This window comes from Thamnophis sirtalis, unplaced genomic scaffold (genome assembly GCF_051295495.1).
Source record: "Thamnophis sirtalis isolate CommonGarterSnake01/CBP01778 unplaced genomic scaffold, rThaSir2_p1.2 scaffold_7, whole genome shotgun sequence".
Lineage (NCBI taxonomy): Eukaryota > Metazoa > Chordata > Lepidosauria > Squamata > Natricidae > Thamnophis > Thamnophis sirtalis.
The window spans coordinates 83408762-83422362 of record NW_028261387.1 but is presented as its reverse complement, the minus strand read 5'-3'; the positions used below and the strand labels follow the sequence as shown (position 1 = coordinate 83422362).

General features: G+C 41.3%; 1 protein-coding gene across 1 annotated transcript in view; it reads right to left on the bottom strand.

Moving 5' to 3' along the window:
* The window catches only part of VAPB (VAMP associated protein B and C), a 52796-nt gene extending 44817 nt beyond the window's left edge, over positions 1-7979 (bottom strand). The window contains exon 1 of the mRNA XM_087720505.1: positions 7642-7979. Within this exon, the coding sequence (XP_087576631.1) occupies positions 7642-7699 (58 nt within the window). The 5' untranslated portion in view covers positions 7700-7979. The remainder of the gene's footprint in view (positions 1-7641) is intronic.
* Positions 7980-13601: the final 5622 nt, after the last annotated feature.

Below are 13601 nucleotides of genomic sequence, written 5' to 3'. Positions count from 1 at the left end.
TTTTTTAAAAAATGGACTATTATGCCCCTGGACTGTTTTATATGCTGCCAACCTATGTTAAGTGGTTGCATGTGGCAATTAACAGGAAGGAAACCAGTGTACCAAATTTCATATATCTGCTATCTGAAGTCATTTATTCCCTGATACAGATGAGTGTTATAACTGGCTGTTAAGAACCCTATAACACATTCAAAGAAAGCTTCTATATTTTTTATTGATACAACTGTCCCTTTATAGACAACCTGCATTACTGCAACTGAAAACTCAGTTTATTCATCATCTCTTTCAATAAAATCAAGTCCTCCCTCTGTCAAGCTTGATTCCTGCTGCTACCTGGACGTGGACCTATTACTTCCTTGGCAACTATGCATACGTGATTTGCTATTCACTACTTATGTTTTTACTTGCCATTCTAGTCTCTGCAGTTCTCAGATTTTCTGGTGGTCTCATAACCAGAACAGATTCTGATTAGCTTCTCAAGATCAATCTAGGCTGGTTAGGGGCTGCCATCTAGTTCACCAACTACTCTTTTGCTTTTAAGGAACTCAGATCAGTTAAAAAGAGGAAGAGAAAATGCAAAACAAGCTGACTTTATTCCTGGTTCATTATGCTTCCCTATGATTCTCTTAGAAAAGTTGTCTTTTCTCTATTTTCTATAAAAATATCTATGGGGCTTTGAAATATTATTGCAAATTAAGATAGCCAAACATAAATGGGAATTGATTAAAATAATTTAAAATACACAAAGGAGAAATGGCCAAGGCCGATCTCCAAGGTGCTGCCTACCTTTTCTTTAAAAAAGATTCCCAAAATAAAACCCTGTCTTTGGAGTCTCCATTACTGGAGATTTTCAAGCAGTAGACAGACACTTTTCGGGCATTGTATGAATATTCCTGGCCTAAGCAGGAGATGTCCAAAAGGTCTTTTAATTCCATGAGTCTGTGAAAAAAGTCTATAGAAATCATCAGGATTAGGGATGGCTGGATAATTATAGCCAAAGCTAATATGACTTTTCAATTTTAGAATGTCAAGAAAAATAGTATAGGGAGAGAAAAACTATATAGGAACAAAATTACACAGTTCATAACTATCTGTAAAATTCATCAATAATAATAGAATAACAGATTAACAGAGTTGGAAGGGACCTTGGAAGTCTTCTAGTCCAACCCGCTGTTCAGATAAAATGGTGCTCTAATCTCTTCTTAAACACCTCAGGTGCTGGAGCATCTACAATTACTGGAGGCAAGTTGTTCAACTGGCTAATTGTTCTAAGTGTCAGGAAATTTCTCTTTAGTCCTAGGTTGCTTCTCTTTTTGATTAGTTTCCATCCATTGCTTCTTGTCTGGCCTTCAGACCTACTTTGGAGAGCAGGTTGATCCCCCTCTTTGTGGCAGCCCTTTAGTTATTGGAACACTGTCACTCACTGTCACCTCCAGTCCCCTAATCAACTGTTGCTGTTCTCTGCACTCTTTGTAGAGTTTCAACATCTTTTTTATATTGTGATGACCGAAACTGGATACAATAGTCCAAGTGTGGTCTTACTAAGGCATTATAAAGTGGCATTAACACTTCATGTGTTCTTGATTCTACCCCTCTGTTAACGCAGCCTAGGCTTTTTTGCCAGCTGCAACACACTGCTGGCTCATATTTAAGTGATTGTTCACTAGGACTCAAAGATCCATTTCACAATTACTATTACTGAGCCTGGTACCACCTATTCCATACTTAGGCATTTGTGGTTTTTTTTTTCCTAAATGTAGAACCTTACTTTTTTCACTATTGAATTACATTTTGTTAGATAGGGCCCAGTGTTCAAGTCTGTCTAGATACTTTTGTGTCTTATTTTTGGAGTATTGGATATTCCTGCCAAGCTTGTATCCCACTGCATACTTTCCTCCATATAGATGCAGTTCCATGAAAGAATACACATTGAGTGTGGTTGGTCAAACATTTACAAATCCATCTGTGGTGGTGATGTCTACCCCACATATTTCTATCTTATCAAGTAGTAGGCTGTGGTCCACTTGATCTAATGCCTTAATGAAGTCCAAGTAAATTATATCCAGTGAGTTTTGGTGGTCCATTAATTTTGCCTCTTTGTCAATGAATGGAATTATGGCATTATCTCTTTTTGAAAAACCCATGGTGGCTTTCAATCATGACTGTTTTCCTCAAGGTGTTCGCAAATTCATTGCTTGAATTATCTTTTCCAGAATGTTTCCAGGTATTGATGTCAAGATGATAGGTCTATAATTTCCTGGATCCATTTTTTCATTTTTGAAGATGGGAACTATATCAGCCCTCTTCCAGTCATCTGGTCCCCAGGATTTTTGAAAGATATGGTTTATTTTTTCTGAGATCAAAACAAATGCCAATTCCTTCAGAACCTTGGATGTAATCCATCTGGTCCTGATGATTTGAACTTGTTTAGAGTGAATAGGTGTTTGTTCTCTTACCATTCTCTTATTTTGACATGGCACCCCTACTCTGAATTTTACAGTATTTTTTATAACTTGGATTGTTTTTTCCTTTTGTGTGTAGACAGATGCAAAAAATGAGTTAAGCAATTCTGCTTTCTTCTTGCTTTTCATCCACCCTCTCTGTGCCTTTTTCACCCATTAATGGACTAATTGTTTCCTTGAATTGTTTCCTTTTTTTTACATGCTGAAAGCAGCTTTGTTATTTATGACTTTTGTCATAAATTCTGAGCCTTAGCTTTCTTGAATTCGTCTTTGCAGGTTCAGGTATTTGCTGATATTCTGCCTTAAATATGTGCCCCCCATTCCATTTTTTATCCTTTTTGTCTTTCAGTTTATCAGAGTTCTTTGTGCAGCCATGCTGGTTTTTCTTTTGAGATCTTATTTTCTTCTTGATTGGAATTGTGGAATTGTGCTAGACTGGGTTTTTATAATCTCACTTTTCAAAGTTCCCAAGCTCCTTGGGTTGTTTTCCAATTTAGGATTCTATCCCTGGAATCCTTCTCAAGTTCTTTCCAAGTTTCCAATCAGTTTTCTTGAAATGCAAGATTCTAGTTTGACTTGGTTCCGTTGCTTGAGCGTACATAATGTTAAATTTCAATACTGCATGGTCCCCTCCCAAGGTTTTTATTACTTCAACCCCTTCTATCATTTAATCTGTTAGTGAGAATTAAGTCCAGCATGGCGAACCCTCTAGTTCCTTTTTCTATCTTTTGGGAGAAAAAGTTGCCTGCTAGATTTGTAAAGAATCTGTTTGATTTTCCACTAGGTACAGAGTTTATTTCCCAGTTGATGTCAGGTTAAAGTCCCCCATTAATATTGTGGTGTGCTTCCTGCATATCTAAATTAATTGACCAGCAAACAGTTCACATATTTCCTCTGATTGGGCTCACCCCCATTCATTGTATTCAATATGTTTTTCATCATTGTTCTGTATTTCTGTAGAGATCTAGTTATTTATTATATATAGCACAACACCTTTTTATTAAGTCTGTTTCTTTTAAACAATTTAAATCTGCAAAAACATCTTCAAAAATATGGCTTTCTATAGTGTAAGTTGGAAAAGAAGAAAAGGATATTATAAAGGGGGAGTGATATGCAAAATCATGTCTACATGTTGTTGTTCTGAGGACAGAGACTTTATTTTTAACTGCAACCCACCTCGCAGTGCTTTAATTTGAAAATGAAAAAGAACACATGCAATATAGGAATGGAGAGAGTCCCAGGTCACCAAGGAAAACTATACACAAATAGCTTAGAACTGTGTCAGGAAAGACAAAGTTCAGAATGAGGTGAAGCTAGGAAACATTAAAAACAGCAAAAATGGTTTCTTCAGATGTGTTCAAAATAAAAATGAAGAGGTAGCATAGTGGCCATTCAATTATGACAAAATGCTAATATCAACTGAGGAAAAACAGAACTTTTAATATTAGTATTTTAATAATTTGAATAAAGAAATTTATAATTTATAAAATTTGTAGGTAACAGCATGGAGCAGAATAATTTTCTAACAGAAATAAAATTCAAAATTGCCAACTGCATTTTAATCTAACTTATGGTATAAACTCAGCCTAACTGCATCCGGTTCTACTTCAATGTGTTATAAGAACCCATAACATTGGGTAAATTATGGTTCAGTTGCCCATAGGTAAAGATGTCATACAATTTCCCCCTCCAGGATTGCCAAAGCTCTTTTAATTCTACCAATAGTACTTTGTATGAAATATGTGCCATTGACTGCCTGAACTGCCATTTGTTGTGTCCTTGTGTGAGGACATCTCTAAAAGAGGGAGAGGAGGACCACCACATGATCAAAATGAGCTTTCTGTGCCACTTGAACCAGGCCACAGGACAAACCCAGAGTTAGACTCAACATTTTCTATAACTGATTAAGTCCAACTATCATGATCATTCTGCCACTGGATCAAATATCAGAAGCCAGAAATGCAATGAACTGTTTGCAAGTTGATACTTTGAGAATAAAGGTCTACTCAGCAGCAATTCTGAGTCTCTATGTAAGCCTGCCTGGTTAGGATTACCAAGCACCAGCTGAGTTAAGGTTGTTAACATAATACATCTGGATGGCCTTCAGCCAGATCAGGCTTAACAAGCACCAGATGAATCAGGGCAGAGTAATTGCTGCCTCCAGTTTAAAGCTTTCTGCTGGAGGATAACTCATGATTGTAGAGTTATGTGGTCACTTGTCCCTACATCCTGATAGAGCTCCTTACTGTACAAATGCTTTACAATCTGGAGCCTGACCTATGATTGTAGAGTTATGTGGTCACTTGTCCCTACATCCTGATAGAGCTCCTTACTGTACAAATGCTTTACAATCTGGAGCCTGACCTTTGATCTCCTGCCTTTGGCAATGCAACTCATTTCAAAATAGGCTTTATCATATGATAACCATGGTTCTGCGATTTCCTGATGCAGAGCAGAGAATCACTTTAAATTATATATAATGGGGGGGGACACAGACAATAGCCTAACAGACCTTAAATTAGCAATATTAACTATAGTAATATAAGAAGTTTTTATATATACAAGTTAAAAATGCTCAAATGATTGATTGTGTATAACACAGGGCTGAAACTCATCAGATGTTGCTCAATCACACTAAGTCCTAATAGCATACAAATGACTTATCACATGGATGTTGTCATGCAAGTTAACATTTCAGGGTGTGCCTGGGGAAAGTTGATTGCATCTTGATTTCTTCAGATGAAAGACTCCTCTACTATGTATACAAGGTATTCTAAAATTTCAGTATTGGTTTTGAAGCTCACCTATTTATTCTGAGCACAGGGATATGTGTATTTATCCATCTGATAAAACACAATTTGAATGAAGAAACACCATCCTCTTCATTGTATCAACTTTTTAACTACAATTATGCTTAACAGCAGTATTCCTCAGATATGCTAACTCACAAAAAAGTGAGATGGGGTGGTTGTATAAATCAAATGATTAAACAAACGTATAACTGAAACTACACAATTCAATGTAGTTAAATACAAACCTTCCTCTATAACAAAGCTAAATTAGTATTTAAGCAAACATATAAAGGAGTTAGCCAAAACAAGTACTATTTATAAGTACATGTTTAAAGGATAAGCATAAGTATTTGACATTTATTTGTTCTAAAAAGCATGCAGCTTAAAACAGAGCTAAAGTTTGTTATTAAAATACCTGCAACAATATGCCAAGTAAAAATATTTTAGGTGTACTCATTATAAATGAAGGCTGTTTAAATTTTACAAGCAGCTCTTTCCACTGTAGGATCAGAGGTTAATGTTTCATTTCTAAAGGGCATAAATAATAACAAAATCTCAATATAAAATTAAGAGATTGTCTCTGAAAGACTCTTCCAATGCTAAGGGTGTTTGCTTTCTTGCATGCAAGCTAACAAAAGACAAGAAAATGACCGGCATGTCTAAGGGATGAAATTACACTATTAACAGTGTTTGAATTCAAGGAAAAATAAAGGGAGGCATTATAGAACCATTTAATATTGTGCAAAAGATGGTAAATATAAATAGGGGGAAAATAAGATCCAGAAGGACCAAATTACACAAAGGGGAGTTTATAACAGAAACACCATGTTACACAAGCCCTAATTGAACTATGGAATTCAAAGCCACAAGATGCAGCAAGGCCTCCAATCTGGAGAGCTTTGTAGGCACATTATCAAGTCCATGGAGGATAATAAGGCTAACAATGGCTAATAGTTATCTTCAATATCTGAGACAGTAAGATTCAAAGTGTATTAATAATTGCTTGGGTATACAAGAAGCTTGGTAATGAGTATATAGGTATATGCTGCTTGTAGGCTAACCAAAGACACATGCTTGGCGCTGTTGGAACAGAAAGCTGGATTAGGTCACACCTTTATTTCATCCAGCACAAATGAAAGAAAATAAAAGTTGCAGTACGTTATATATTAGAGAATTACAGAAATCTGAAATGTAAATAAATCCAGCTCTGCATGCTCAGGTCTACTACCACATGACTTTATAGATGTCTCTTAATACTTTAGACAGATACATGACTAAAATCCAGCAAAACACAAAATTGTCTAGGATCTTTTAGCCAAACCTTTCTCACTCTCAAATGCACAATTACTGGCACACCACCCACCCACCCCCATTTAACTTTACTTGCTGTGGTGGAACTTGTGAGTAAAATGCACATGACTGCACCAAGTATCCATAAGTAAAACAACAAAACAGTGTACAAATCCAGTTTAGGGAGACTGTACAAATTCATTTTAGCGATTTCCAGCCGGTATTTTTGATCTGAAATGATTCTTATTACAACGAATGCCCTCTTCCTTACGGAAACCTACTCAGAATCAAGCTAATCGATTCCGCAGGAGCAACAGAAAAACCGTGACAAAGACCAGCGTTATTTAATATATTTTTTTTGCAATTTTTTAAAATAATCCCTTTAATACTTTCAGAAGGAAACTAAAGAGTAAATCTCCTTGGAAGTAGGCTCGCCAACACATGATTATGTGCACAATTGTTGCACAATCCGCTTTGGCTGTTGTTCTCCCCCCCCCCCCTTCCTTCTTAAAAAAAAAAGGCGACATCGGCAGCTTCTCTCCCCCGTTCCGCAAAGAGGGGACCAATCTTTCTTTTGGGTCACCTTAAGCGAGGTCTGGAAGCTCCCCTTAGAAAGAAGGGGGAGGTAGGTGGGTCCCAAGCTTTGGGCAGACTGCCACCAAGTCGCCCCTCCGCCCACCATCTCCAGGGACCCGGGTAGGTTGGATCCGGGAAGCTTCACTCCCACCCGTCCCAAGCAGCACCCAGGCCCGAGGAGGCGAAGACGCCGACCAGTCCCCGGGTCTCCCTCCCGTCCCCCCCGCGCCAGCGCTCCGGGGCCAAAAAGGGAGGCTTGCTGGAGAGGACACAAGACACCGCTCGGCCGCTCTCTCTTCAAGCGAAGGGCGTTTTGCCCCAGCGAGCCCGCCGCGGCCCCCGGAAAATGGCTGCCGCTGGAGCCGAGCCTTTCCAGGCAGAGTAGCTGCGGCAGAGCGCGCCTCCGGACGGACCCCTCCAAAGCGGCTCCAACCCGGCGGCAGGAACCGGGTGTGTGTGTGTGAGGGGGGGGGGAGAGACGGGAGACGCTTCCGAGGCGGAGGGGCCGCCTCCCCGCTTACCTTTGAATTTGAGCTCGTGCTGCGGCTCCAAGATCAAGACCTGCTCAGTTTTCGCCATGTTGGCTCCCGCTCCTCCTCCTCCTCTCCACCTCCTCGGCGGCGGCGGTTAAAGCACCAAGCGGGGCCGGAGGGAAAGCGGAGCAAACGCCAGTGACGGCCCTCAAGGAAAGGGGGGGGGAAGAGAGGAGGAGGAGGAAAGGGAAGGAGCCGAGGCGGAGGGCGGCCGGCGGTCCTTCCCCGACACGGCAAAGCGGGGCGAAAAAAGAGGCGCGGCGGAAAGAGGGGAGTGTGTTGCGGGGGGGGGGGAACTAAAGCAGGACCCGCTGTGGCGGCTTGGGGCACGGCCAGAGAAATGAGCCGGCGCGCGCCCAGCACGCAAAGCTGACGCTTCCCACCCTCGCCAGGAGGAGGAGGAGGAGGAGGCGGGGAAGGACGCTGCAGCACGGGCGGGCCTGGGCTGACGGTGTGGGGAGGAGGAGGAGGAGGAGGAGGGCGAAAGGGGGGACTGCAAGCTGACGTTTCCTGCCGGCCCGGGCGGGGCCTGAAGGCCGCCCTTCTCTTTCGTCAGGGGAGGGGAGGCTTTGCGCGTAACGTGGGAAGAGGTTTTGAAGGCAAAAAAAAAAAAAAAAAAAGGGAGGGGGGAGGCGCGCAGGCGCTGCGCCGGTTTGAAGCGCGCCGGGCTATCGTGGCGCGCAAGTGGCGCCGCGTCCTGAGGGAGAGAAAAAAAGAAAGGTTGGGGTGGGGGGGTTGAAGGAATTAAGAGGGTGCTTGTAAAACGCCGCAGTCCCGGCGAGGGAGCATTAGAAACAAGTCAAAAGGGACGGCAGCGGGGCTTTCTCTCCCGAAAGTTGATGATGCCTCGCCTGGTAGAAAGTCAGATTTTGCATAATGTGACCCTGGACGTGCAAAGGTGGACGCTAAAGGAAAACCCTCAAACGAAAATGGGAGGGGGGGGGAGGATTGCAGGTAGTCCTCGACTTACAGCCACAATTGAGCCCAAAGATTTCTGTTAAGTGAGATATTTAAATGAGTTTTGCCCCGTTTTACGACCTTTCTTGCCACAGTTGTTAAGTGAATCACTGCAGTTCATAAGTTAGTAACCTGGTGGTTAAGTGAAGCCGGCTTCCCCATTGACCTTGCTGGTCAGAAGGTTACCAAAGGGGATCACATGATCCTGGGACACTACAACCGTCATAAGTATCAACCAGTTGCCAAGCATCTGAATTTTGATCACATGATCACGGGGATGTTGCCAAGGTCATAACTCTAAAAAACAGACATAGGTCACATTTTCCACTGCCGTTGTAATTTTGAACAGTCATTAAACAAACTATTGTAAGTTGAGGACTTCCTGTATTCTTATGGAGAGGATGAAGCCCATTAAGTAGTTGAGTTATAATTCCAGTTCTCAAACATCAAAATGTTTTTGTTGATGGCATCCCACAAAAGTCTCTGAATTTACTATTGGGTCCAGGAGTTAAGAGTATATGCCCCTTGTTCCTTGTCAGATATTGTTTACATCAGAAAGAAAGGATAAGGGGGATTTTCCAACCTTAAGGTTCAATTCATTGTAAAATTTGAGTTGCTTCATTTACCAGTTGATCACCATTGGTTGTCCTTATTTGAAGCTATGGAAGTGTACACTTGATTATGTAAATGGAATCCCTTCAAGAAATTGAAAATTAAAAATTAATGGAAGAATGTAACGGGAAATCACTTTGTTTTTATAAGAAAATTCTGCAGATGTATTAAGGTAAGGTAAAGGTTCCCCTCGCACATATGTGCTAGTCATCATTTCCAACTCTAGGGGGCGGTGCTCATCTCTGTCTCAAAGCCGAAGAGTCAGTGCTGTCCGAAGATGTCTCCGTGGTCATGTGGCCAGTATGACTATACACCAAAGGCGCGTGGAACACTGTTACTTTCCCACCAAAGGTGGTTCCTATTTTTCTACTTGCATTTTTTACATGCTTTCGAACTGCTAGGTGGACAGAAGCTGGGACAAGTAATGGGAGCTCACTCCGTTACACGGCGCTAGGGATTCGAACTGCCAACCTTTCTGATTGACAAGCTCAGCATCTTAGCCACTGAATACCAGCAGTTAAATTCACTTTGGGACTTTTACTTTATATTTAACATGTATTTAAATAAAGACTAATATTAATGTTATAATATTACCATTGTATCATATATTATTATCATAACACAGATAATACCACAGTATGGAACGTGCCTTTCCATTGCAAGTCTGTTTAAACCACCTTATTCCACTGTGCCATTGATTCTAATTGACCATTGGCATTTATGTTTGAGGTGCATGAAAAAATTGCATTTCTATTTGCCTGATTTTTTCTGTTTTATTCTTGTTCACTGTCCAGAACTTCGATGATTCTTTATTCTTTTGTTCACTGTCCAGAACGTTGATGATTATGGCAATCTACAAATATTACCAATAGTGATTTTTGATATTTATGGCCAGGTTGGTGATGGAGTTTCCCAGGCTGACGATCCTTTAGAACTTCAACTTCCTTGGATGTGGAGTAAGAGTTGGCTCAGAATTTCGTGAATTTCGTAGTCTGATCCAAGTCATCAATGTCTCAACATACTCAATAGTCATATGCTAAATCTGGTTTTCTTGTTGGAGCAGTGGCAGTGTGGACAGAGGTGAGGGAGACTGCCATCACTCCTTCTGTTATAGAGATAGAAGTCTTTGTTGGCCCTGAAATTCTCTCCCATGTTTCTATTCCCATGCTGTAGTGTAGGGAAGTTGGACTTCCTTGGTTGGTCTGCCTTGGGTGACTGATGAACCAGCAAGGTTACAGAGGGAACGTGGGGTTTCCTGAAGGTCTATTGTATTGTCCAGATGAGGACTTAGTTGCTACCTGGAACGTGAAGGAGGGACTTTAGACTAGATTATTTCTATGTAGCCTCTCTTTTTCTGTGGATGCTAAATTCTCCTTAGCCTACTGAGGAGAAAGAGAGAGGGAGAGAGATGTTGAAAAGAAGCTAAGAATGCTACAGGAAGACTATGAGGAATAAGCAGTTCTGAGCATCGGCTAGAGATGCTATTGGAGCCTACATTGTGATGGATAGGGAGGCAAAGTGCCAGTATCTGTATTGCATCCACAATCACTCAGAAGCACTGTTCAAGGTAATGCAGGCTCTCTAGGGAAGGGTTATTTACTTGCAGGGCCACTGTGGAGAATATGCATGGAATCTATTGGATAAAATCACTCTAATTCACATGCAGAACCATCCCCTCATAGACAAAAGCTGAAATCCTGCGAAGGGGGGGGACGACGACTCTGTGTTAGAGGAATGGATTGAGGATGTGACTAGGAGGGAATCCTTGCATAACTTTGTATTGTATATTGCCCTTTGTTGGACTGCGCAATTCTGCTTTCAGTCATGCCTTAGCATCCTTTCAGTTGGGCTATTGCAATGTTTTCTATTAGAAGGATGCCCTTGAAGAACATCTGGAATCTGCAGTTCAGAGGTGGTTCCTGCTGGTTTGGACCGGTTTGAACTAGTAGGTAGTAACTCAGCCTGCCATGGCCCTTGGCGCCACAGGTGCCGCCATCATGTGTTTTTTTAGTGCTGCGCATGTGCACATCAAGCGTGCACACACGTGTAGCGTGTCCCTGAGCAAACCAGCAGTAGCAGCAGCCGTAACCCACCCCGGGTCGGTATGGCCATACCTGTAGTAGCCGGAAGCAGCGGTAGTAGCCGGAAGTACTGGTACGGTGGCTCATTTGGCCCACCTGCCTGCCCGCATTCCATACCTGTTTTCAAAGCAACCGGCCAATTGCGCACACGCGCACAGCATGTGGCGCCTGCGTGACCTCCGACGAGCAGCTGGGTTTCGCAGCGCGCATGCATGACTAGGATACCCGGCCCCGTGCACAGCATACCAGTAGCGATGAGAGGAACCTACCACTGCTCAGGTGTATCACTGCATCTGTCCAAATTGTTTCAATTTTATTTTGGACACAAAGCCCCCTTCAAAGTATTTTACAACATTAAAAGATAAAAATGCAATGCAGTATGATTTTTGTTTTTTTAATTCTAGATTTTCTGTATTGCAGTTAAAATTCATACCTGGCTTGTGTCCTGCAATGAAGTGAAAAAGCTATAGGAAGAGGATGAGGGAGATCTTAGTTCTACATATGTTGTTCCCACCATCCTTTATTATTAGCCAGGTTGCCTGGGGCTGAATTGACTTGCAGTTTGGGGAAAAACATGGAAGCCTTTTGATACACAGAAATAACATTGAGCTCGACACATTATTGAATGTGCAGACGACCTAAAATTGGATGGGATAGCTAATACTCTAGATGACACAATGCAATATGATCTTGGTCAGTTAGAAGGAAAATAATAAAATGCAACTGAGCGTTCCTCGGTTTGGCTTGATGTTATATTTGAAAATGATTTTGGAATTGTATTTTATGATAGGATGTAAATGAGTAAGCAGTGTGATAATGGCTGCAAAACAATTGCTTCCAAATCATGGGCAATACTACTTTCACTCCTAAAGTGCACTGGTCAGATGCTACCTTAAGAGACTGGGGGATGTTTAACCTTGAACAAAAAATGAACATGGGATGGCAGGTTGCAAATTTTTAGCTATGCAAAGAAGAGCCACACACAGGAAAATCAAGCCGTATTCATGAACATTTCATAGTTCCAGTCGGGGTTGGTATCTGAAGAAGGGCAGTCAGTTTTCTAATCTAAAAGTGATTAAAAGAGATGGTGGAGTCTTCTGTGTTGCATGTGTTCAAGCATCAGTTTATTTTTATTTATTTATTAGATTTTTAAAATCTCACCTGCATTATTTTCTAAATACCTCTGGGAAGCAAACATGCATGATACTCTCTATTTTTCCCATAACAACAACCCTGTGAGGTGGGAATAAGTGACCAGCCCAGTCATCCAGCTCGCTTTCATGCCTAAAGTGGGACTAGAACTCACAGTCTCCTGGTTTCTAAATCAACACCTTAACCAGTACACTCTCAGCTGGACAGCCATATGTATGTATTTAGCTTTGTTTGCTGAATAGTGACTGAAATGGAGGCTTGGCTTTTTAATTTTGGATTCTTGCATTAAGCATGGGGATTGAACATGATGGTCTAAATCGGTGGTCCTCAGCCTTTCTGGCTCCACAGACTTGTGGGGGATGGTTTCACGAACGCAACCTCATCCTGCTCATGTGCAAATGAAGCTTTGCATGCTCCCTGCCTCTTACATGGCCCAGTGTCCAAAAGGCCATGGACCGCTACTTGTTCATGGCCCAGGGGTTGCATGGCGCATGATCTAAATGGCCTCTTCAAATTCTATAACTCTGAAAATTTGTGTTTTGATATATACATTTTCATTCACCCCCTCATATCTATTCATTCTCTTAGAATTGTTAAAACAGATGTTATAAGGTCCTTCATTTTATATATTCTCTAGCATGGTTCTACATAAAGTCTATGTGAAGATCACAAAAATGCAGCTGGAAATGCCTCAAGCCATTGCATAGTGTAGGCTGCAAATATTTAAATATTCTGCTTCTTAAACACCCTTTTAAAAAGACAGTTTTGCTGCAGAAGAAATGTATGCTTCCCTGTTCTTTTACTTGAGGTTGCCTCAGAAGGTAAGATGAAATGACCAGGTCATATTTAATTGCAGACAGAACAAAATTAGCCCCAGATTTTCAGCGTGGGTGATTTTTTCCCCTGTATGTCAGCCTAGAGAATCATCTGTCACCACAATTAACAATTAAAACATGTTGACACTTGCCATTCCTTTCCCAGAGAGGTTGGGGAAATGTGGATTGGTTTTATAACACCTTTACAAGTGTTTTTTGCAAATGCAGTGCAATGTATCAGCTATATTGTCCAAAGAACCCCTTAACAACAAGTTTTGTAATAACAAGTATTGCCTGGTAAGATCTTTGAAACTGAGGACTTAAAACATAA